General features: G+C 39.4%; 1 protein-coding gene across 2 annotated transcripts in view; it reads left to right on the forward strand.

Annotated features, from left to right (window-relative positions):
* The window catches only part of DIAPH3 (diaphanous related formin 3), a 508311-nt gene that overhangs the window by 24629 nt on the left and 456768 nt on the right, over nucleotides 1–26914 (forward strand). The window contains exons 2-3 of one of the 2 annotated variants that reach the window (XM_039247287.1): nucleotides 3489–3521; nucleotides 23343–23510. In XM_039247287.1, the coding sequence (XP_039103218.1) occupies nucleotides 3489–3521; nucleotides 23343–23510 (201 nt within the window). The remainder of the gene's footprint in view (nucleotides 1–3488; nucleotides 3522–23342; nucleotides 23511–26914) is intronic. The other variant, XM_039247286.1, reaches the window with a different exon arrangement.

Here is a 26914-nt window from a genome sequence, read left to right on the forward strand (position 1 = left end):
TTTTTTATGTGTCTTGACTAACCAGACATATAAACAGCACCTCAAGTAGCAGTATAAAAATAACAACTGTTTATAATACTGTTCTTTTCTTTTTTTAAATATGGATGTCCCTTTATTTTATGTCTACTGTACAGAGGCTGAAACTCCACAGAATGAGTGTTTTTTGTCCATTTCTTCTCTCCCTACCCTTTCCACTTTTTGGAAGTGTGTCATCTAAACAGATAGGGCCTTGACATAATGTCCCCTTCACAGTAAACTAGAATCCTATTAACTTTGACACATTCTACAAAAGGGTACCATTTGCTAATAACTTTACATGTTTTAAAAAAATGTTTATTTTTGAGACAGAGCATGAGCAGGGAGGGGCAGAGAGAGGGAGACACAGAATTGGAAACAGGTTCCAGGCTCTGAGCTGTCAGCACAGAGCCCGATGTGGGGCTTGACTCATGAAGTGTGAGATCATAACCTGAGCTGAAGTTGGATGCTTAAGCAACTGAGCTACCCAGGCGCCCCCCCCCTTTATATTGTTAAAATAAGAATTTAGTGTTTATTTCTACTTAAAATCTTGTTGGATGTAGACTGGGATTGGGCAATTCAGGTTTTTGGGGAAGTTAGTCATGCTTAGATCTACTTAAAAATTTTACTGCCAACAAGTCTTTAATAGTCTCTTTCAGTTTCATGAATACAAACAAATAAGCTATGTAATTTCTATTTTTTGAAAGCTCATCTTGAAGTGAAACTTACTCCGGCTTCACTGCTTTGACAGAGAAACCAAAATTTTTTGATCCGTTTCCCAGCTGTGTACTCTGTTAGTCACTATCTGCAGCCCTCTCATGGGTCCTTGAAGTTGCTGTCATTTTCTGCCCTGGCTTCTCTGGATCCTGGTGTGGATAGTGGTGAGAATAGATAGCAGGTGTTTTCCAAAGAAGAAGGAATAATGAACTTGCCTTTAGCTTCTTGCTTTTCTCTCAGACTATCAAACTTACTGCACTTGGATCCCTTTGAGTTTCTTCCTTTCCCTTGTAAATTACCTACATGTTTTTTCTTATGAAAGATTATATATCATATAGTTAGTAACTGGACTTATATATGTGCCTCCATAGTTTTTAAAAAACAAGTATTTCACAAATTGAATCCTTTTATAAGCTAGATCCTGGCGTGCCTAGGGGGCTCCGTCAGTTGTGTCCAACTCTTGATTTAGTCTCAGGTCATGATTCCAGCCAGGATTGTGGGATTGAGCCCCGTGTTGGGCTCCCCACTGAGTGTGGAAGAACTTGCTTTAGATTCATTCTCTCGTTCTCTGCCCCTCTACCCTGCTTCCACATGCACTTTTTCTCTCAAAAAAAGCTAGATCCTCAGTGAGATGGTTCAAGAATACAAAAAAAGGTTATGACAAAACAAATGGATCTTCGGTGTCTTGTTTCTACATAAGGATGACTATTCTTTTCTGAAAGTTCTGAGTCCAGCTCTAAAAGTCTGTACAGCTTTAGGCCTTTGATGCTGTGCACAAAATACTGTTTTTGGATATTTACATCTCGTGTATTTTGCATCCTATTACCTATGTCCCCTCCTTGTCCTGTGTGGTGCTGTGCTTTCCCTAGCCTTTATGCAGTCTTTAGACCATGAATCTTCCTTGGGCTCTGCTCATATTTCACTTAAAATTGTCTATTTTCATTCTCTTAACATTGCCTTTATAGCATTTTCCTCAGGCAAGTCAAACTGGTATTTGGGAGTATTTCACTGGTGCAGGGAGATATTTTCTCTTGAGTGTGGTGTACTTTTCTGAATAGGATTTCAGCTGGAACCTTTCTCTTTGGCCTTAGTTTTTAAGCATTAGGCCACCCAGGATGCTGTTGTGTCCATAGTTGACTACATTCCCCTGGTCTTGTGAGAGGAACTCAAAATGACCCTTTTCAGGTGAGCTGTGCCTTGTGATTGGGGTGGTATCTCTGTCTGAAGAATAGAGATGTGGTGAACCATGTGGAGTGGGCTGGAAATCTCTGATGACAGCAAGTGGGCAGGAAAGCACACCTGAGGCAGGCAGGTAGAGGGAGCGGCACCCCACCCAGCCTTTCCACTGCTGCTTTTTCTGCTAACTTGAGAGCCATTTGGATTGGAGTTTAATTCTTGTAATGGTCTCTGGGATGAGACTGTGGCCCCCAGTGCCTCAGAAATCTTCTAGTTCTGCCATGCAGGATTACTCCCGCTCTTAAGGACTTTTGTGCTTGCTTGTTGTTTTCAAGGGCTGAAGGTAATATTAAAAGCAGATTCTAGCCCAGAATTAAATACTAACTCTATGAACTCCTTACTCTCACTCTTTCTTCCCAAGGGGTTTAGGCTGGAGTTTGGTGGTGTGGCTAGTAATATGGACAGTTCCTCAGCTTTGTTACACACAGAGCTCATTCTGGGCCCCTCCCGTTATTGCATTCTCTCCCCTTGAGGAAGGAATCTCTTAGTCAAAGAGAAGAGAATCTGGGATAGTGACTTGCTCTGTACACTTTTTTAATCTGGATCCTCACTGAGGTAGATTGATGAACATAAAGGTGTATTCCAGTATACAAACGTGAATGACAAATTTCATTGTGTCAGTGTTGAATTTAACTAGTGCCACTCGAGCTGTTATATGATGAATGCTAACACATGTTTTTCTACACTTACAAAGATGTGATCTATTTAGGAATACACTTGACCCTTTCTCTGCCCTTTTAAAAGGTCCACTCCTACTGAATGTGATGAGGGAGAATTGGAAATTGATTCAATGCAAAATCTTGCCCGACTCTGGAATTTAGAAAACTTAAGATTTTTTTTTGTCTTTTTTTTTTTCCCCACCTAAATACTTTTTCTTTTGAACAACCACTTTGTAAGAAACTAATTTATTCACTTTCTAAAGTGGCCTTACGTTTGTCTAGCAGGGAAATCAGCAAAAGGGTTCTCAAAGAAGCTAGCAATGAAATTGAAAAGTGTCTACTGTCACCGCTGGTGATAAATCAAACTGATGTTAGAGATGCAAATAGTCATTCCAGTACTCTCTTCGTTACTAGAATTGTTTAAGTTAATTAAGCCAGCAAAGTACTTCATTATCTACTATGCTGCATGCTAATGGCACTTTTAAAGTCTCACTGTCTTATGATTCAGATTTTTTTTTTCACATTTAAATCTCCATATCCATTGTGTTCTAAGTCCATATACTTAATGGTAACTAATACTGTTTTTCAGGAAAATACATTTTATTGTGCCACAGTTAGGTTTCTAGTTTGTGAGGTTTGCAAGTCCAAGAATCTCAGGAAATGTTTCAAACTACCACATTCAGGGTACCTTTTGTCCATCTTCTTGAGAAAGTGATTAAGATGCTCTATAACTCATTTTTATTAGACTGTCAGGAGTTTAATTACATTTAACTTAGCATTGTAGAATTTTTAAACGTATTCTATTAACTAAAATAAAAGCTGTTATAAATTACTGATATGATTGGTTTCTTTCATTTGCAGCATTTAAATATTAGGACACTGACGGATGATATGGTAAGGTTATGCTCAACACTTCTTTTGTTGTGAATCTTAACTAACCATGTAATGTTGATGGCGTGCTGTGCTAACACCTTTGAAACTGCTAAAAATCCTCATGTTTTGGAAATGTACTGTTTTTTTTATAGTGCTAAAATAAGAGGAAGAATTGGTAAAAGGCAGCCAGTGTTTGCTTTTAAATAGTAAAAAGAACTAGTGGATATGCTAATTTAAGATTTTAATTATAAATTGTTAGTCAACTTTGAATCATTCAAATCCATCTCATTCTTCGGGGATGAATTGCACACTTCAAAAAGGTAAAAAAAAAAAAAAAAACTAAAGACCTACAGCTCTTTTGAAATATGTAGTTGCTAATTAAAGTAAATCAGACTAAAATGTCATACATGTATTAACAAAAGATAATGCTCAAAAATTGGGAACCAGGCATGCCTTCCTATTCTGCATGTTGAAAATAATAGGCTTGCTTATAAGAAATTAACACTTTATAGCACCATTACAGACTGTTGTATATTCAAGTACCTATTCTGAAAAATAGATGTTTAATTGTAAATCTTGGTTAATGGTAAGGGAATAACAACAGCGACCAGGCCGAAATAAACAATAACATGGAAAAAAAATATGTAAGCATGATAGCACGAAGCACAGTGCTCTATTGATCTGGTTTTGAATTCAAATTCACCTTAAATCTAATATGAAACAGAATGCTTAGAAGATGGTAAATACTTAAAAAATGTCTAGGACCCCCGTTATCCAACGTACCATCTTGGGTACTTGGATAAAGTGGACAGGCAAAGCGAAATGAGACCTAGTTCTTGACATGCAGGATGGAAGAAATTCAGTTAGAATGTTCTGTTTGATTCCTCTGGATAATCCCTAAAAACAAAACAAAACAAAAAACCCCCCAAAAACCCAAAACGTGGTTCATGTAAGCTTTCTTGGATAAGATTTTTCACATAACAGTATTTAGAAAATTGCAGCGATACAGAGCAGTTACACAGAGACCATGTAATTTCTTATCATGCAAGATAGATGTTGCCTTCATCTTAGCGCTCAGTTGTATTGAGGGTCCACTAGGTTTTGCACGTGGTTGGCCCACATATGCGCAACTGGCAAGTGGTGTCGCTGTGGCTTGAATCTTGTTCCAAAAGCCCCAAACCTAAACACGTACTATGCTGACTCAGCTTTCAAGTGGCTTCTTATGACTGAGAATAAAACCATCTGCACTTTTTGTTTGAACATCTATGAGACTATGCAATGGTAGATTTATAATAGCCTTATTAAGATATAGTTCATATAGCCTACAATTTACCCATGTAAAGTGTACAGCTGAATGATTTTGAGTATATTCAGAGTTGTATACCCATCGCCACAATCAGTTTTAGAACATTTCCATCACCCAAAGAGAAACTTCCTACTTAGAAGCAGTCACTCACCATTTACCCCCAACTCCACCAGCCCTAGGCGATGGCTAGTCTACTTGGCCTATAGATGTCTACTTCTGGACCTTTCCTAAGAATGGAGTCCTATGATAAGTGGTCTTTTGTGACTTTATTCTTTCCTTTTGCATAATGGCTTCAAGGTTTTTCTGTGTTGTAGCCTGTATCACTACTTGGTTCCTTTTTATTGCTGAATGCTATTCTAGGACCTTTGAGATCTGTTCATATTTTATAGGCACTGTGTATCTTTTTCTTCCGCTTTTCATTGAGCTACTTCTCTTCACTTTGTTATGATTGACCTTGCACATTGTCAGCCTACAGTCTCTACTCTCAGCTCTAGAAACAGAGTCCTGTTAGAGTGGCTTCAGCAGGTCATACTAGAAGCCGTCTTGTTCTGATCTTACATTAATAAAAGGGTTCCTTCCAGTGAAGACTTAAGTCTTTACTCTCCATTCTGCCTCCATTCCTTCTCTCCCCTAATCCTTGTAATTGGGCTTGGTAAGGTCAGAACTTTTTGGGAGTTACCATAGTCCCTTGTGTGATATTTTTATCAAAGCACTATATCATTGTAGGACTTTCTCACCAGTTTAACTATCTTCAAGGAAGAGGCAGCATGTTGCTATGTTGTCTGGTATATGTTAAGCATTTTTATAAATTTTTTGTTGAAGGAATGAAAGAGTGAATCCGCGTTTTTGATTACTTGCCTGGTACTGTGGTTTCTTTGGATCTGGGGATGGCTTAGTCCTGGTCAGGCTTCTCAGAGATAGACCTTTGCCTTTGCACAGGGTAAAGAAGCTTTATTTAAGAAATAAAATAAAATAAAAAAAGGGCTTTGACAAGGACCTGCTGTTAGTTTTTCTGACCACCGACTTGGATCACTGACCATTGCCTTGCCTCTGCCTTCATCTTAGAGGGACACATGACTTTTTTTTCTAGGTTCCTCCCTGACCTTTTCCCTTTTGACCAGCGGACTGTACTCTCCCTGCTCACTTTCTGATCCTGTGCTTTAGCCTGGCTCTTGAGTAGGCCAGGGTGTAAGGCCAAGGAGGCCTCAAGCAGGCAGTCTAGTTTAGGTAGCCGGATCCACTGTTGTGGAACTTAGAGAAAAAGCCTGGCTATTTTGAACAAGACACACTGAAATGTAAACCTAGCTCACTGATTGATGCAGTGTGGAAAGAGCATTGGATTAGGAATCAGAAGACTCTTGTTGAAAGACAGAACCTCACCTTTTCACAGCTCTTTGACCTTGGCAAATGCATTATTTGATTGTTCACTTACTTGTAAAGCAGGACTAATTATACCTTTTCTACTTTCCTCCTAGAGTTTTGGTGAGTTTCATTTAAGCTGAAGTGTGTTGAACTGCTGCATTCATTTCTGTCCCTTTTTAACCCCTGTTAAAAATCTCTCCCAATGCACAGACAGTGGGGTGATGTGACAGATTTGCAGTTGATCCTTACAGGCTATGGCACAGATTGATGCAGAGGTTTGAGGGAGGAAAGCATAGCTGTGTATTGTGGGGGCTTTACATGTAAATGACTTTTGGTGAGGTAGAGCTCAGAGAAGCATTTACCACTGATGCTTTGATGTGTGGTAGCAATGTTTTTCTAGTTAAAGGTTGCCACCCCCACAACATATATGTGGCACGCATGTTTTCAATTTAGAGCTTCTTAATGTGCGCAGAGCTTTTGTTTTTGGCAGAACCTGAGAGAAGGGACATAAGAATGGAGTCTGCTATAGTCACAGGTCTGAAACTGTATTTTAGAAACCTGAAGTTGAAACATTCTGGGAAACACTAGTGTTAAAAACCTCTCCCTTTAAATTGCTTGTTGAAGGCCTACAAAAGTAATTCACGTTTCAAGGTTATTTTCTGAGTTACAATCAGAATTTCACAGGACACTGTTTGGTTGCAGGAAGGAAGTACTGCTTTAGTGTTGAGGCAGAGTTCATACACTTTAAGTAGTGTTCATTCTACAAACACCTGAGCATTCATGATGTGTAAAGTGCGGTGCAAGGTGAAAAAAGGCACTTAGTTGACAAGCATCCATGGTCTATACCTGGGTTGGAAAGAACACTTTTCTCATAGAGGCAAAAAGATTGAGGCCAGAGGAGGGAAGGGAGGCTGGTTGGAATAGGTAAGCTGGAAGAAATTGAATATGGATGACACGGTGCTGAATTCTCCATGACCTTGTCCATGGAGTATTTTGGCAGTCTAGAAGTTGTTTTTGACATGTTTATTGTCTCCCTTGTCCCTCACAACCTTTGTGTAGAGTGCGGTGCTCGTGCTGATCCTCTGTCTATTCTTTTCTCCCCTCATAGCCGGTATTACTATCGTAATGTCTGGTTTAGCCTGCAGCAGTGATTTTCAGACTTTCTTGACTGTGGGACCCAGCATATATACTAAGAAGTATGTTCATTTTGTAGCCTGGCTCACATACACATACAAATTCTCTCCATTGAAACCATTTTATGAAGTAATATTTAATGGTTCTAAGCTCTGTAAACTCTGATCTTTTCCTTTCCACTCCTTTCTATTGCTTTTTACTCCTCATTTCCGTTAAAACAAACAAACACCAAAGAGGGTGGGGAGGGGAGGTGGATCCAATCCACTACGCTAGTTCCTTCTCCCACGCATGGTCCACAACTATAGCTTGAAAATAGACATCAGCCTATACAGCAACTAGAGAAGGTACTCAGATCTCCCTGTCTGCTCCTCATTTAATGAATCATAGTTGAATGTGGAAATCTGGTTTTGGGTGCCAGCTCTGCCACTTGTAGGGAGTGTGATTTTGCATAACTTATTTAGCTGTTAAGCTTTGGTGACCCTGGTTATAGAGCTTTATAAGGGAAAAATAATGCCAGAATGCTTGAACTATGCATTCACAGTATTCGTGGGATAGTTAGTAACCTGAATTTTTTTTTTTTTTTTGAGAAAGGATTTACATTCAATATAATATACCAATTTTATGGGTACCAATTTGATGTATTTTGACAAATGTACACAATCATGTATATACTATGATCATGATAAAAAAGCTTTCCATCACCCCAAAAGATTCCCTCTGTGCCATTTGCAGTCAGTTCCCCTCCCCCCCGCCCCATCCTGGCTCTTGGGAAATACTAGTCAGCTTTCTGTACTATACAATTCAGTTTCTAGGATTTCCTATAAATAGAATCACTTAGTCCAGTGCCTTTGCATCTGGCTTCTTAGCATCATGCTTTTGAGACCTCCTCTAGTGCTTTGGGTATATCAGAGATCTGTTCTTTTTACTGAGTAGTATTCCATTGTTTGGTAATAGTGTAGTTTATATATTCAACAGTTTGGGTTGCCACTTTTTGGTGACTGAGTAAAGCTGTGAACATTTGAATATAGTTCTTGTGGACATGTTTTCATTTTGGAAGGGGAATTATGTGGTAACTATGATTAACTTTATAAGAAACTGACAGATTGTTTCCCCTAATGACAAATAATGTTGAGCTTCTTTTATTGTGCTTTTCTGCCATTCCTTGTAATGTCTATTACTAGATAGGAGCCCAATCAAATTATTCTTGAGTGAACCTTGGCCTTTCCAGTAAGTTTTTTCATGTCTATGTTCTTGAATTAGGATAAGGAAATATCACAAACTCCTGTTAGATACACGCTCTGTATTGATTTTTCCCTTTCCAATCCTGATAAACAACTTGTCTTCAGTGTTCTTTCCCCCTCCTGATTAGTCTGGGTAGAGGTTTGTTTGTCAATTTCAGTGATCTTTTCCAAGAACTGGCTTTTGATTTCATTAACTTCTTGGTAATTTTTTTTAATCTTTTGCCTTAATCTTTTTATGGTTTCTTAAGTGGAAACTTACTAATTGATTTGAGGCCTTTGTTTTCTAGTATAAAAACATTATACTATGAATTTTCCTCTGAGCACTACTTTAGCTGTGTCATTTTCTGAGTGTTCAAAATATCTTAATTTCCTGTTGATTTCTTCTTTAACCCACTGGTTATTTAGGTCTATGTTTAACTTTTAAATATTTAGGGATTTTCCTGACCTCTCTGTTATTATAAATTATAACCTAATTTCCTTGTGGCTAGGGACTGTGCTTTGTGTGACTGCAGTCATACTCAGTTTTCTGAATCTTGCTTTCTGTCCCAGAGTGTGGATTATCTTTGTGAATGTTACATGTGCATTTAGCTTGTGTTAGATTTGATCTATAAAGAAGTCCCATTGGCTGGCAGTATTATTCACATCCAATTTTCTTTTTCTGCTTGTTCTAACAATTATTGAGGGAAGTGTGGAAATCTCCAACTATAATTTTCAGTATTTTATTTCTCCTTTCAGTTCTATCAGTTTTGCTCCATATATTTTAAAGCTTTGCAATTAAGTACATATACACTTGAGATTGTAGTAAATCTTCCATCATTATGAAATAACTACTTATATCCCCAGTAATATTGATTAAGTTGTAATCTTTGGAAATTGACTAGATTTATTGGCTATACTTGATAAGGTTACTTGCCTTCCTCTTTGAACAAATACTTCTTGGCCTCTGGGACACAAGCTTTATTGATTTCATATCCCTATGACCTTTCCTTTTCCGTTTTGCATGGTTTTCCTTTGCTTATCTTAAACTATTGTTACTTACCAGGTCTCTTTCCTGAGGCCACTGCTCTCCCTGTGTATAGTGCTGGAATGGGGTGATGACCTTAGTCATGCCTTTGTCTATGACCTTTTCTTTAAGTTGATCTATTACTACATTGGCCTACTGAATACCTGTACTTGAAACTCTTCATGCCCCAAATTAAACCTGACATTTTCCTCTTCTTTAATTTAAAATTTTTTTAAAGAATTGTTTATTTTTGAACGAGAGACAGAGTGTGTGTGGGTGGGGGGTGGGGGGGCAGAGACACAGAATCCGAAGCAGGCTCCAGGCTCTGAGCTGTCAGCACAGAGCCTCATGTGGGGCTTGAACCCACGAACCATGAGATCATGACCTGAGCTGAAGTCAGATGTTTGACTGAGCCACCCAGGCACCTTTATATTTATTTTCCTCTTAAATTTGTTTCTGTTCCTATATTCCCATGGAAGGTAGCTTCATCTTTTGATTGTTTCTTGTTGATTTCTTGACTCTTTCTTCTCTCAGTTCCTTCTATCAGACCACAAGGTTCATCTCTAACCAGGATTTTCAAGCAACTTTTTGTTACTCCCTAAAAAGCCAACTTCCTGCATAGCAGAGTGACCTATCTAAACTGCGTATCTGACCATATCTTACCTCATTTGAAACTGCTTAGGCCACCTGTTTATCCATAAGTCAAGCCTGAGCCCTTTAACCTAGCATATAAGGCCTTCATGGTAGGACCCTGCCTCTCTAACTTGATAGACATTTCGTAATCAACATACAGTAAAGGCCCTCTAATTGTTAGCTATGTGCTGAGTAGTGTTGTGTTAGCTTTATACGTAAATAGTTAATGGTCACTTTGAAGCTTATTGTGAAAATTCATTCTTTAGAAATTTTTTTTTTTAATGTTTGAGAGAGATAGGGTGAGAGAGAGAGAGACAGACAGACAGACAGACACAGAGACACACAGAGACAGAGTGCAATCAGGGGAAGGGCAAAGAGAGAGGGAGACACAGAATCTGAAGCAGGCTCCAGGCTCTGAGCTGTCAGCATGGAGCCTGACGCAGGGCTTGAACTCACAAACTGGGAGATCAGACCCAAGCTGAAGTTGGACACTTAACTGACTGAGCCACCCAGGTGACAGTTCTTCCCATTTTTAAAGATGGTGAAACTGAGGCAGAAGAGACTAAATAACTTATTTAGTGTGTTGGGGCAGCCAGAAGAACTATGGCAAACTGGTTCCAGAGAATATGGTCTTTATCAAGAGAGTTACAATGACACTTAAGTACTATCACTTTCTCCTCTGAGAGTGCCAATATAAAATCTAAAAATGTATTTCCTTGTTTTCTGCTTTTCCCCTGAAGCCATCTAAACCTCTGAGCTTTATTTATTTATTTATTTTTAAGAAACTGAAAGAGCTGGAGAGGGGCAGAGAGAGAGAGAGAGAGAGAGAAAGCGCGCGCGCGCAAGAGTAAGCATGTGAGAATCCCAAGCAGGCCCTGCACTCCCAGTGCGGAGCCCCACATGGGGCTTGAACCTCCGTACAGTAAGACGATGACTTCATGAGTCAGGAATCTAGTGATCAACCACTGAGCCACCAGCTGCATTGAGATCTCTAAATTAAATTGACAAGGAAAATTTGCTTCCTGGTCAATTATCTTAATCCTGATAATTGTAATTGTCAAGACCTCTCTAAGAAGTTTTCTATAAGAAATGAGCTATTTTTAGTATTTTCAGTAAACAAAACTGAGAAACTCTTATCCTGAAGGAATAGTCATTTGTGTGACTGAGATGTCAACAGGTAAAGGAATCTTTTTTTTTGTTCTGCTTTGTTTTTTTTAATTACAAAGGACATGGAGAAACTCTGGATGGAAACCACTTCATGGATCTAGCAACTGCCACCTGTTTCCAGAATTAAGTATAGGTTTTCTTTGTTCCCCTCAAGTGTCTCCTCCAGGAATGAGGTCTTCGAGCCATGGAAGATGTTGCCTGAGTGTGGGTTCTGATGACTGCTTTTGAGAAGCTTTCAGTCTTCTTTGTGAGCCTTATGCTTCACTTGATGTAACTGCTACTATTTGACTCTAGCACATTCCTGGGTGTTTTCTGTAAGACTAGTTCACTCAAAGATGAGTTCCTCAGATAAATATGCTTGACAGAACCGGTTTTGTCTATCTGCGGAGTATTCCTGGACCTACCTAGATGTGATATCTCATGTGGGATATCTGCCAAATTAGACATTGTACTTAGGAAAGAAAGTAATCATTTCACTTGATTATGTTCCTGACTTGAAAGTCAGTAGAACATACATTATCAGCTTTAACAAAAAGAGCTTAACTTAATCAAATTATTTTCTTATTGGCCTAATAGGACATAAAACTTTCTGTACTATGATTGAAGTCCATTTTACACTTTTATGAACTTCTGTTTTCCTTGGTATGTTTAAAAACCATGAATGATAATACAAAAAAGTGTGAGATACTCGTTTTTCTTTGAAGGCATATATTCAAAATAAAGTCTTCTGTGTTAAGTAGATAAACCAGCAGGGACTGGGGCAACTCAATGTATGTGGTAAAATTCATCAAAACAAGTTGTCTAATCTTAAATTATTCACTAAGTCAGGTGGGCCTTTTGGAGCCCATTAATATGAGTTAATTAGAGCTTCCTGTACTTAGGTTTTCAGTAGTAACACTTAAGTACTGTCTTATAATCTTTAAATATTTATGGGATAGTTTAGAGAGCTCCTCCTCAAATCAGTAGAAACTTGGGAATAAGATCAAGAGCTCTCAGAGTTGAATAGACTAAGATGTAGTGGGGTGTGCAGACTTGTTTATTCATCCTTTTATCCATTCATTCATTAAGCATTTGAGTGGTTAGTACTGTTATAGGAATATAAAAATAAATATGACTGTTTGCCACTGGGAACAGTGAAGAAACAGATTTGTATACAGTTTACAGTTGTGTAGGTATATATACTAATACTGTTCTAGGCCGATTGCACTGTACATAAGGTCTAGTGGAGTGGGAAGGTCAACTTTGAGTTTGGGAGAAGACTTGGTAGAGAAGGGGACTTTTTAGCTACCTTTAAAGGATAAGTTGGAATCTAGGCTGCCAGGAGTTGTAGTAATTTTTTACTCTGATAATTTTGCTCCCTGGATGCCAACTGAATGGATTCCAGATGGAAATGCCAGGTAGGCAAGTAGAAAACAATTGTTGAAACAAAAGGAAACTTTTGTTTTATGGGTAATACTGGTCTATGTCTTGTAAAAAGTGTGCTGTTTATCTACAAAGCTAACTTCTATCCCCTTTCATGTATATAGTACTAGTATCTATATATGAAAAATTATAATTGTACTTAACGATATGAGTAGGTAAAACTTTGGGGTCTTTTGAATATTCTTTTTAAGTGATTTTCTTTTTCTTTGGGTATTTTTCTTGCCACCTGGTGTTACATTACAGCACTCATGGTTGTTTTTAGTCTAGTGGACTGATTTTTGAAGGATCAGTGTTAGGAAAAGTCTAGGTTATTCCTAATGAATATATAAAAGGCCCTTGGAGTTCATCTTGATATTGTTCCTCCTAACTGAAGGAATTATCAGAGCAAGAAGCAATGGGTTGTATCCCTGACATGGAGGACAGAAAGCTATTTATTATTCACTTAAAGACTAATAGAGCACCTATTATATGAACTATGCTAAGTTCCAGGAGTAGGTCCAGTGGTGAATAAAATAATAAATGAATGATGGGGATAATTTCAGAATAGTAGTTGTGCTATGTAATGGCAAGCACCAAGCAGCCTAGTTTTGAGGAGTGAGGAAGGCTCCTACCCTAAGATGTAGTTCAAACCGAAAGCCAGAGGCTAAGTTGAAATGAGCCAGATTATGGGGATGGGATAGGAGTTGTGGTTGTGGATAGGATTTTAGGCACAAGAAACATTGTCCACATTTAAGAGACACTGAGTTGTTCATTACATCTGGATCCTACAGTGTAATGAGATGGAGGGTAGAGTGGTGATGAGATGGCCTGGATAGAAGTTAAGGTCAGATCAAGCTGGACCTTTTGAGCCATGTTAAGATTGGAAGGTCCTTCTCTGAGTAATGGCGATGCAAAGGTTGAAAGGTTTTAAGCGTGGAGGGAGGGACAGGATTGGATTTGTATTTCAGTAAGATCAAAATGATGTCAGCGTTGATAATAGCTAGAGGGGTACAGGGACAGAGAAGACCTAAAGGCAAGCTAGGAGGCCGTAGCTGTTGTCCAAGTGTCCTAACTAAGACAGTGGCAGTAGGGATAGAGAGAAGACGATTTAAGAAGAGATCTATATGTTTTCATGATTTGTCTCCTTATCAGTTTTCATTAATTACTATAGTCCAAATCACTTTTCTGTTGATCTAATTCAACATCAGAAGTCCTAATCAATCCCTATCAGCACCTAGATGCTTCTTTCCCTATCCAGACACATTTATTCTTTTTCTCTGACATCTATCTCACTTCCTTCAGGCTTCTCAAGCCCTCCTACTTTGCCCTTTGGAAGTCGAAGCCTGTCTTTGAATGTTTGTCTTCCTTCTTGTTCTAATTGAAACCTAGATATTCTTTGAAGGCTTTACATTCCTGTTGGCTTCTTCCTTCAAAAGCTTCCAGCTCTTTTTCAGCATTTCTCTTGCTTTTCTCCTTGTTGGTGTCAACTTTAGGTCTTGTAGTTTGTGCCTCTAATGCACAAGAGACATTAGACCTTGAGTTGTTTTCCTTTCCACCTCCATTTCTGTTATTCTGTATCTAGCTGCTAGGGGTTCTTAGCTGCAGTCCATGGACCAACGGGCAGTTTGTAGTAAAATTCATGATGTCCTTGAACTTGAATGGAAAAAAAATTAAATCCTTTTTCATTAACCTATAAGCAAAACTTTGTTTTCACCTATATTCATAACTTCTTTAAAAATTAAATATTCAAGGGGCACTTGGGTGCTCAAGTTGGTTTAGAACCCAGCTTTGGCTTAGGTCATGATCTCACGGTTTGTGGGTTAGAGCTCCGTGCTGGGCTCTGTGCTGATGGTGCGGAGCCTGCTTGGGATTCTCTCCCTCTCTGTCTCTCCCCTACTCATGTGCGCTCTCTCTAAATAACTAAACAAAAAACTAAAAATTCAAAATATATACACACAGTAGGATTTGACATGTGACTTGATTCCCCCAGAAAACTGATATGTTCAAAGCACACTATAGTTATTAAAGATATTTTGAAAGGTGGTCTGTATTCAACACTATGTTGAAGTTAGACTTCCTATTGCCTCATGTTCTGTAATGTATTCATTAAGACCTATCACTCTAAAATTTAAAATATTTCATAACACCATTTTTGTGATAATTACGTTTATTTTAGGCATTTCAAAGTATTCTATGAGGAGCTTTGTATTTTCTGTTGCTAATATCTCAAAGCTTAGTGGGTTAAAACAATAACACCTAACATTTCAGTTTCTTGGGTCAGAAATTTGGAAGCATCTTAGCGGGATAGTTCTGGTCTTTCCTGAGATCCTAAGCACGACGTTGGCTCTGGCGGCAGTCATGCAAAGCCTTGAGTGGGCTGGAGAATCCATTTAGAGGGTGTGCACTTGTGCCTGGCAAGTTGGTGCTGGTGGTTGGGAGCCTCCATTCTTTCCTGTGTGCACATCTTCACTGGCTGTTCTGCAACAGTTGGCTGTAGAACACATACTACATATTGTCATTTACTTTTAAGGAATTTTAATAACCTAATAAGCAGGCTTCTCGTTTAATAAGATATCTGAAATTTAAATGTAGATAAACTATAAGTAGGTGATCGTTTTTTGGGGGTGATGGTAAACATTCTTTTCAAAGCCTCTGGCTAGAGAACATTGTGTAGTTTCAGTCTAAGCTAAATTTAAGGCCAGAAAAGGCCATTTGTAACACTGAGGGATAGGAAAGTTAGAGTGCAGTAGTGGGCATGTTGGGAATTGTTATTGAATAAGAGGACTGTGGCCTCAGACAGGGATGGTTAGCTTTTCACAACTGCAAATGGCCCATTTCTCACTGACAGTGTTCACTTTTAGTAATACTGATGTCCCCAGTGTTTTAGTGAAGACCATGGGCCAGGCAAGCATAGTATTGGGCTGTCCCCATGTACCATCTTCTGTAATTCTCCTATCAGCCTCACAGGACTCCCTGATGTATTCTCTTTCCAAGTCTCTTTTGAAGTTCCCTCACCCTAGGATTAATCACTTGTTCCTATCTGTTACTGATGTACTTGGCTTAGGATTTTTCTTGGGGGCACCTATGTATTTTACCTTTATTTACAGTAAGTTCTCTGTCCTGTTTTTCCTTCAAGTGGTAAACCTCTTGAGAGACGTACTGTATTTTATGATTATATCCAGTAATTGTTGATTCAGTTATTCATACTTTCATGGATGAATTGCTAGCTATCTGCTATACTCTGTGCTATAGGCTGAACATATATGGTGACTGTAACCGTTACCTGTTGCTATGCTAACAAATTATTCCAAAACGTAGTGACTTAAAACAGCAAACATTTAGTATCTCTCACTTTCTGGGGGCAGGAATTTGGTAGTTGATTAGGTGGTTTTGGCTTGGGGTCTCATGAGGTTGTAGTGAAGATGTTGGATGGACCTACTTAAAAAAAGTACTACTCTAGGGGCACCCGGGTGGCTCAGTCGGTTAAACGTCCAACTTCGGCTCAGGTCATGATCTCACGGTTCGTGGGTTCGAGCCCTGCGTCGGGCTCTGTGCTGACAGCCAGCTCAGAGCCTGGAGCCTGCTTCAGATTCTGTATCTCCTTCTCTCTGACCCTCCCCTGCACTTTCTCTCTCTCAGAAATAAATAAAACATTAAAAATTAAAAAAAAAAAAACTACTCTATGAGGAGCTCGCTGTTAGCCCTCTGTTGCTATATAATAAATCATTTGAAGGTTCAAGTGGGCTTCCAAGATGGCACACTCACATGGCTGTTGACCTGAAGCCTCCATGCCTCTTGAGTTTCTCTGACACGTGGACGACCTCCTAGGTGTTGAGTGTCTTCCTGGCCTGCCCAAGACTGAGTGATCCAAGAGGGAGGGAGACAAAAGCTGTAACATCTCTCATGATCTAGTCTTGGAAACCACACTCCATAATTTCTGCAGTATCCTATTGGTTTATCAAGTTAGGCTTATTTGAGACGGTCTACCCCAGTGACTAAGACAGTCGATCATTCGTTTTGCATGGCACTTCTGCTTCCGTGGGAAAGAGACTGTCCACAGTTTCAAAATGAAAAAAATTCCAGCTTTTCAGAAGTTTTATGAAAGGACATGTAAAGAGAATGAACGGTGTGTGGTGGTAGAGAATGAAGGGGGCGTGTGAGGATACATGTGTTGCGTTAGAGCTGTCGGCTAAGGCATTTCAGGACTTTTAACCTGAAGCTGAATGGTGAGAAGCAGTGTCCTTTCCTATGAACAGCTCACTGTGATTGGTATGATCATGAAGGTTTAAATAGCTTGGTTTGGGTGACCGAGCAAGCAGGTGGCTGGGCAGGATTCAGAAGTCAGATTCTAGAGCCGGGCTTTTAGTAGGCTAGCTGCCTGTTTAGTAAGAAAGTTAATTAAAAAGCCAAACTGTTTTAGCTGTTAGGTTTTTTTCTTAAATATAGTCCAAGATTGTGTGAAAATTGGTGGATAATTTTAAACATTTTTTTTCCTAGATTTCAGGTGTGCATTCACCTAGAATTGACTTAAAATTACAATGAACTTTTATTTGCTTATTTCTCTTGGATTGCATGAAAGTATGTAGTCCCTTGTAGATTCTAAGGAAGTAGGTTTATGATCCTACATTTTCAGGTTTTTCGAATTTACAGTGGCTAATAATTATATCTTCCTTTTGTTTTAAATTAAAAAAAAATACTGCTGGTAGTTTAAACCACTGTAATAGAACTTTGTCACTATATCGGTGTTAAACTATAGCTTAAAATCCAGATATTTTTTAGAGTCTGTTTTTGGTTTAATTAATTTTATTTAAACTCTAATTACTGATTATCAGTGTGAGATAATACGCAGTAGGGTGCTCATTTAACTTCCCGTGAAGATAAGTGATATTAATTTATAAAACTCCGTATACCCCAGACACAGCTGAAGCCATATTAATTAAGTGTGGTGTACCACCTCCAAATAGCATTAAAATAAAATTCTCCCCGTCTTCTGTGTGTTTAACCAATTCTTCAACAAAGGCAAGTCTTTGGCACAGTTCACCTTCTTGGGTTGTGTTTCTAGCTCAACTTCAAGAGCATTTCATGGAAAATTTCGTGGGAATGCAGGTGCACAACTTGTGAACATACTCCCAGTCCCCTTGCCAAATACAGAATAACCAAGTTACAGTGAGTGTAACGGGGATTTGTACTGTGTATTTACAGACAAAAGTATTTTAAAATTTTGCTCTTAGGTTTCATTGTGCCTTGCTTCAAGCAAATTGGATGAGCAGTTCTATACAAGATAAATTAGGAGGGATTTCTGCCCACCTCCCATTTATGAGTGGAGTCCTAGCGTCAGCTCTTAAAACAACAAAAACAACACACCCAAACCCAAAACAATATAGTGTTTGAAATGATAGTAAAGTTCATTTGTACCTAGTGTTCTCAGTAGTGCCCAGATGATGTGGAATCTACCTGTAGTGCTTGATAGAGCTTCTCCTACCTGGGAATGCTTTTAATTAAGCCTGGGGTACTCAACAAATTTAATTTACTGTGGTAGCATAGGAGGATCATATGTATTTTTCTCCTATGGCTCTTATTTTGTGTTTCCTCCTTTTTAATCAGGAAAATACATAAAAGTGTTGAAATTAAGAACCACTGATCCCTTTGAATCTCCTGTTACTACTTGGAACTCTGTAGACTTGGAAAATAAAGGAGGGTTATGTTTGTTTTGCCTACCCTGCCTGAAGTTGTTCCTAGTGGTAATGTGTGAAATTGTTATCAGCTTGAATAAAATCCAACTTTCCCCCAGGGTTTAGGTGCGAAGCATATGGGGGAGGTGTGCTAATTCTAGTTTATTGTTTACAAATTACGATATTTATTGATACAAACGCAATTCATCTAAAAACCCAATAGTTTTTTTTTGTTTGTTTGTTTTTTTATGGTGTTTTAGAAGTTAAATATTATGAAATTGTTCCCTGTAAAAGTGTTCTGGCGCCTGTCCGTATGTGTAGTCCATTTCCTTATTTTAAGAATTAAACAAATGCATTCAACCTGCTTCTGCCTTTCCAGCTCTTAGCACAGTGCATAAAATACAGAAGGTGTGCAGTGATTTTGAGAGAATCTTCTTTAGAAAGTTTTGTGTTTTGGCAAAACCGACAATTTTTTGGTAGCTGTTGCTTATGGAACCACTAGGTTATATATTCACCAATTAGCTTGTGAATTGCTTAAGCTTCCTCTTCCCACTCATTGACATGTTTACATTTATAATATTGATGTTGCATTAATGATGTTTTGCTTAATTTCACTTCATTATAAGTTTAGCATATTAATGAAGTTACTTTTTTGTGCATGTAGTGTGTGGAGTCAGCACAGGTTTTCTACTCGGGAATTGATATTCCCCATAGAGAAGTTACAGCAACGAAGTAGTGATTCAAACGACAGGTGGAGGAACCAATCCCATTCCTGAATGCTCTTGGTGTCTCTTCATTTATTAAAACAAGTAGCAAGAATTAGGGAACTGAGGTATACAGCGACACTAACTTTTGGACCTCTGATCATGTGGAGACAATTGTATGTTTCTGGGTTTTTCCAAAGCAAGGGAGTGTTTATGGTGAGGAGTTGATGCCCCTTTGCTATGGTAATTCATTGCACGTTGCTGGATTTTTTTATATCCGTATATAATTACCTCTTTATAAGCTTTTTGCTGCCACTTGTTTCTCAGCTTCAAGTAGGTATAGCTTCTTTCCTTTTGTATTATAAACCTCTATAATACTCTGTATTATAAACAGTAACATTTCTGTTCTTCGTTTCATTTTGTAGATTTGAGATGGTATCTCGTATCATTTTTTGAGCCTGAAAAACTTCTTTTGACACTTGTTGTAGTACAGGTCTGCTGGAGGCCGATTCTCTCAGGATTTGTCTGGATTCTGCTTCTATTTTTGAAAGGTATTTTTGCTAGATATAGAATCCCTGGATGACCATAGTTTTCTCCCAGTACTGTACTTTAAAGCTACCATTCCGTTGTCTTCTGCTGCTGTCATGTCTGGTGAAAAATTAGTAATTTGTCATTTTTATCTTGTATATAATGTGTCTTCGGATCTCTGACTGTGCTTTTATGGTTTGCCCTTCACTTTAGTTTTTAGCAGTTTGACTGGGTTGCCTGGTGTGGGCTTGTTTTGGTGGTCTTCGTTTGCTGTGCTTCTTCTATCCATCCGTGAACTGAGTTTTTTAAATTCATGTATTTTTGAGAGAGAGACAGCAGAGGAGGGGCAGAGAGCAAAGGGGAGAGAGAGAGAGAATCCCAAGATGCGTGGCTCGAAATCATGTACTGGGAGATCATGACCTGTGCTGAAATCAACAGTCAGAGGCTTAGGGGTGCCTGGGTGTCATAGTTGGTTTTGTGTCCACCTTTGGCTCAGATCATGATCTCCTGGTTCATGCGTTTGAGCCCCATGTAGGGCTCTGTGCCAACAGTTTAAAGCCTGGAGACTGCTTTGGATTCTACGTTCCCTTTGTTGCTTGCGCTCTGTCTTTCAAATAAATGAACATTAAAACATTTTTAAAAAAATTAAAAAAGAGTTGGCTTAACCAACTGAACCACCTAGGTGTCCCTCTGAGTTGATTTCATAAAAATCAATTATTTTATCATTATCTCCTCAAATAGGTCTTCTGTACCATTTTCTTTTTTTGGTCCTCAATTATGCTTGTATTACAGCATTTCATATTATAACACAGCTCTTGAGGGCTCCTGGGTGGCTCAGTTGATTAAGCATTCGGCTTCGGCACAGGTCATGATCTCGCGGTTTGTGGGTTCGAGCCCTGCATCTGGCTCTGTGCTGACAGCTAGCTCAGAGCCTAGAGCCTGTTTTGGATTCTGTGTCTCCCTCTCTCTGACCCTCCCCTACTCATTCTCTCTCTCTCTCTCTCTCTCTCTCTCAGAAATAAAACATTAAAAAAATATAATACAGCTCTTAGTTTCTTCTTTCTTTCCCTTTTTTCTCTTTCCCTTTTATTGTTCCCTTTTTTCTTTGGGTTTCAGTTTACATGCTTTTTGTTGATCTGGGTTTAGATTCCTCAACTCTCAGCAGCAATATTCAGGTTACTCTGAAGCATATCTAATGAATTTATCATTTTTTGATACATTTGAGATTTCTAACGTGGTTTTTAAAATAGTTTCCATGACTTTGTTGGTGAAATTCCCCATCTCCTACGTTGTGTCCACTCTTCATTACCTTCTTCAGCATTTTTCTACAAATCCGTTTCAGTGCCCATCTGGCAATCCCAGCACCCAGGCCGGCTCTCTGTCTGCTTCTCGTCCACTGTCGGCAGCATTTCGTTGGTCCTTCGTGTATGTAGCAGTATTTGAATATATGGTGGACACTTGATTTAAATACTGTGGAAATAATACTTCTAAGAAAGAGTGTGCCCTTTTCTCAGCTGCTAGAATTGGGGGCTGAGTTGATCAGCTCTAGGAGAGCTGGGCTCGACGCAGGTGCCGCTGTAGTGTGCGTGTCTTCTGGGGCTCCAAAGGTTGCTTAGCGCTAGGGAGGTTCTGGCATTCTGCTTTTGGCTTTTTTTTTTTTCTTCCAAGACTGGGGTAACTCTTTAAAGTTCTGATGCCCTTTTTAGGATTGATGCAGAGTTCTTTTTGTCTGCAGTTCCACTTCTTGCTCTGTTTCTTCAGGAAATCTTTTTGACCTGGTATCTGCCCCCAGCCAGCCATCAGGTGGCTGCTGTCATTTATTCTCTGAAGGTCCAGAATGTGCCTTTGGGAGAGGTAGAGAGCACAAATAGAGGAGGGACAGTGAGAGAGAGGGAGACGCAGAATCCAAAGCAGCCTCCAGGCTCTGAGCTGTCAGCACAGAGCCTGATGGTGGGGCTCCAACTCTTGACCTGAGAGATCATGACCTGAGCTGAAGTCAGATGCTTAACTGACTGAGCCACCCAGGTGTACCTTTCCTGGATTTTACTGAGATCAGAGGGCAGTTGCTTCCCATGGGAAGAGGCCTCCTCAGACATTACGTGCCTCAGGACACCCTGCCCTCCCCTCCAGCCATTGGTGTCCTACGCCAAGCAGTTGGTGAATACCTGAGGGAAAGCACTGCTAGGTGGGTGTAGACTTACTTCATGACTGGGTCTCCTTGGAATTCTAGTAATGTTTCCTATGCTGGCACCCATGTGCCTGCCAATAGTTCGTTAACAATTGGGCTGGTGTTTCTTTACCCTTGTTTAACTTCTTGGTCTGTAGCTGTTTGTCAGGGATAAAAGCAGCTTGTCACTTCACAGCAATTCTTCCAGGTTTCATTGTATCCTTAGCTTCCTGATGGGTTGAAAACAACAGCAACTATAATTTTGGAGGTTTCCTGGCTTGTTTTTGTTGTTAAGATGAGAGTAGTGGTAGTGTTTTGTGACTTCTTCCTAAATCCCACTGGAAGCTGTCATACTCTTAGCGCTTTAATGATTAGGTCATGTTAGTTGGACCGTATGTGAATGCAGTACATGGCATATTTCTTGGGCTTTATTTTCAGTGACTTTAAAGATGTATTTTGAAAGATAAACATTACGATCTTTGCGTCTTCAAGAAATCCTAGTCCTATCCAATAGAACATTCTGTGATAGAAATGTTCTGTATGTGCTTTAACTAATATGGGAGCCACTAGCCGCATATAGCTCTTTATATGTGGCTAGTGTAACAAGGCGCTGAATATTTACACTTACATTTAAATAACCACACATGGCTAGTGGCTGCCTAAATAGCACATGTCTGTATATTACATACATTATGGCAAGGACAGTGTAACATATAGTTATGCTGAACAATTCACAGAACCATTGTATTTTGAGTATACTTCTATTAGCCACTTTGAGACAATTGGGCCTTTTTGACTGTAACCAAACTTTGCGTGTGGGTTTTATGCGAGGAATAGAATTTGTGAAACCAAGTGATTTTTCAATGAATAAGCAATTAGCTTTATAAATTAATGTCTATACACTTTCAAATATCAGTGAACTATTAGATCTAATAGACAAAATCCCATTATAGCAAAAACCCAGCTCTATTTCCTGAGGCTTTAGCCATCCTACTTTATGGTTGTTCATGAAATTTAAACACAGACTGGCCTGAATGAAGAGAAATGTGGTATTTATCAGAAAAACAAGCTCTGGAGATAGAAGTAGAATTCAACTCTTAGAATTCCTAAATCATATTTTTTTTCAGGAGTGTGGCTTGCACTATGAAAAAGGGTGCTGGACAAGGTGGCTGGAGGCTAGTTTGATTGCCAACCACTAAATTAGCCCAGTTACCTTTTGTAAAACTGCTTAGTTTGCTAATTTGTGAAGCAAAGGTCCCTTGCGGTTAGGACCTTCAGTCTGTAATTTAAGATTGCAATCTTTGGAGGTTGTCTGATTTCTCTTCTGCCTTTATACAGGATGGTTACTGAAAACTTTTCATTTTTGTTTTTGTTTTTTTTTTAAAAAATGAAAGATTCTAGTGCTGAATGCCTTCGGATGAAATCATAGTGATAATGTAATTGACATCTGGGTTTTCTTATTTTAGTAATTAGATAAATGTTGTTGAAGGAAATACTAACATATGTGCTACTTTACCTTTGTAGCTGGACAAATTTGCCAGCATCAGAATTCCAGGGAGCAGGAAGGAGAGACCTCCACTTTCCAACCTGAAGACTGCATTTGCCAGCAATGATTGCTCTTCAGAGATGACAGAAAACATTCCAAAGCCACTGTCGGAGAATGAAGTCTTAAAACTCTTTGAAAAGATGATGGTAAGAATTGTGGTTTTTCATAAAATGGTCGATGTAAAAACCTTAGCTTCTAATCAAGGTGATGGATCAATAAACATTTAAGACCCCTGTTCCATAGGGTGATTTCTAATGTCATTGAAGATCACACATGAGGCATTCAGAGCTCCAGGACTACAAAAATTAAGAACCAGAGGAAAATTGACACACTAGTTTTTTTTTTTTTTAAATAAGGATACATAAAAACAGAAACCCTCTAAATTATCCAGTGATATATTTTGAATTTCAGAGATTCTAAGTGGTCTGTGTGGGTTCATTTGCATTTTAGAATGATGGGCACGGTGCTGGCTATGTTGTTAGGTGTGTTCATCTTGTTTTTTGTTTGCTCCCTTTCATAGTTCTCAGGATAACCACGTTCAAACAGCCCTAGAGCATTTGTGTCTGAGGAGACTCGAGCTTAATGTGGGGTGTGCCTTTTCTGGTGGAGACTCACAGTGGTGTTAGAAGCTCCCTTCGAGTTGGTTGCACAAAGTGGGGACTCTGTTTATGACTTTTAAGTGGGTTGTTGGTCAGATTAATTTAGCTCACCATGTTAACTATGTTCAAAATTGTTTTAATTTTATTTTTAACGTTTATTTATCACTGAGAGACCGCACATGATCATGGGAGGGGCAGAGAGAGGGGGAGACACAGAATCTGAAGCAGGCTCCAGGCTCTGAGCTATTAGCATGGAACCCAATGTGGGGCTCGAACTCCCAAACCATGAGACCATGCCCTGAGCCGAAGTCAGATGCTCAACCGACTGAGCCACCCAGGTGCCCCAAATGTGTTCGAAATTGTTTATCACAACATGAAGGCTTATTGCATCTAATTAGTTACATATATAGATCTTACCCTCACGTTGCTTATTTCCTAGGGGGTCAAAGCAAACACTGGAAAAATTAAGAATTGCAAGAAGGTGGTAGTTAATGTTTAAGTTCTTTAGAAGTTCAGAGTGGGAAGAAGGTAATTCTTGAGATACCTTGTTAGCCAAAGTGGAAGACAAAGTGGAAAAGTTTTTATAGGAGCTTAGGGAAATTTAGTAGAGAGAAGATGGACTTAGAGGCAGGTCTGGTCTTACAGGGTTAGAATAAGCAGAGGGAAAGGGCGTTCTCTTAAGATGGGGAAATAACAGGGATGCCTGGGTGGCTCAGTCGGTTGAGCGTCTGACTTTCGCTTAGGTCATGATCTCGGGGTTCGTGGGTTCGAGCCCCGCGCGTCGGGCTCTGTGCTGACTGCCAGCTCAGAGCCTGGAGTCTGTTTCAGAGTCTGTGACTCCCTCTCTCTCTGACCCTCCCCTGCTCACGCTGTCTCTCTCTCTCTCTCTCTCTCAGAAATAAACATAAAAAAAAAAAAAAAAGTTGGGGAACTAACAACCAAGAGAGAGCTGGGTGCAACTAACTCATGGCGGGACCTGTAAGAGGTTGGAAAAACTCAAGTGGAATGATAATTTGGGGCCGATTAATGAGAAGATTTTGTAGGTCATTTTGAAGAGTTGTAAACATTTTGAGTCAGGATTTATTTATCCATTTTTACATTTATTAAAATTTTTATTTTTTTAAATGTTTTACTTCTGAGAGGGAGAGAGAGAGAGACAGCGTGAGCAGAGGAGGGTCAGAGAGAGAGGGAGACACAGAATCTGAAATAGGCTCGAGGCTCTGAGCTGTCAGTACAGAGCCTGACACGGGGCTCGAACCCACAAACTGAGATCATGACCTGAGCCAAAGTCGGACGCTTACCCGATTGAGCCACCCAGACACCCCTATTTATCCATTTTTTTTTTAAATTAAAAAAAAAAATACTTGCTTTTGAAAGAGAGACAGCATGTGAGTGGGGGAGGGGCAGAGAGAGAGAGACCCCAAATCTGAAGCTGCAGGCTCTCAGCTGTCAGCACAGAGCCTGACGTGGGGCTTAAACTCATGCATGGTGAGACTGTCACCCAAGCCGAAGTTGGATACTTAATTGACTAAGCCATCCAGGTGCCCCTATTCACCTTTATTTTTTAAAGAGAGTGAGGGGTGCCTGGGTGGCTCAGTTGGGTAGGCGTCCAACTTCGGCTCAAGTCATGATCTCACAGTTTGTGGGTTTGAGCCCCGTGTTGGGCTCTGTGCTGACAGCTCGGAGCCTGGAGCCTGTTTCAGATTCTGTATCTCTCTCTCTCTCTCTCTCTCTCTCTCTCTCTCTCTCTCTCTCTCTGACCCTCCCCTGCTCACACCGTGTCTCTTTCTCAGAAATAAATAAAAAACATTTAAAAAAAAAGTGAGCCTGAACATGTGAGTGAGCCAGGGGCTGTGGGGCGATGGGGTTGGCACAGAGAGAGAGAGAGAGAGAGAGAGAACCACGAAGACACCTTGCTGTCAGTACAGAGCTCCATGCAGGGCTCAAACTCATGAATGATGAGATCATGAGCTGAACTGAAATCAAGAGTTGGATGCTTAGGGGAACCTGGGTGGCTCAGTGTGTTAAGCAGCCAACTCTTGATATTAGCTCTGGTTGTAATCTCATGGTCATGAGATTGAGCCCTGTGCTGAGTGTGGAGCTTGAGTTTCTCTCTCCCTCTCTCTCTTTGCCCCTCACCTCCTCAAAATAAGTGAGTAAAACTTAAGAAAAAAAAAATGGATTCTTAACCCACTGAGCCACCTAGGCACACCTCCAGTCGGGATTTATCTTATATTTATTTCACCTATTGGTTTTGACCATGTTGTTACTTTTTAGGGAAACTTACTTATTTACTTTAGAGTGTAAGATATGTTTGAAATTTGAGAAAGTTAATAGCTGGTCTCTTCATTATTCAGCTAGAATCAACAAAATACTATTATCCCACCTTATTTTCTATTCATCAAGTAGTTGTGTCCAGCATTATACGTGGAGCTTCAGAAGACCGCAGAAAGAGAGCATCCCTGTTTTGTGTCTCCATAAGATTAATTAGTGTTCGTGATTCCTAACTTTCCATCACTGAGCATACATTTCATTAGTATTGCTTTACATGAACCCTAGGCTTGGGACATTATTTCCTGTTAGGTCAGCTCTTGGTGAAGTGCTAATGTTGGTTTTAATTAACCACACACGTATAACTCTTTATTAAGTCTTTTGTCCGCATGAGTTGATAGAATTTCAGCCTTGAACAAAGAAATTTTTTCCCCTGAATTTAGTATCTGTGTTGCCAAAGCAAGCACTTTTTTTTTTTTTTTTTTTGCACTAGCCTTTGTCTCTGTTAATGAGGCTTGTATAAAGGTAGTTCTCCTCAATATTACCTTTGAGGGCTCACAATAATAAAGTGCCCTTAGCTACCCCTTCATCCCATGTATTGTATGTGGAATCATGCGTATAAATTACCTTGGAAATTCTAGAATGGTCTTTTTTTTTTTTTTTTTTCATTTCCTGGTGAC

This window comes from Hyaena hyaena, unplaced genomic scaffold (assembly GCF_003009895.1).
Source record: "Hyaena hyaena isolate Hyena2069 unplaced genomic scaffold, ASM300989v1 scaffold_293, whole genome shotgun sequence".
Classification (NCBI taxonomy): Eukaryota; Metazoa; Chordata; class Mammalia; order Carnivora; family Hyaenidae; genus Hyaena; species Hyaena hyaena.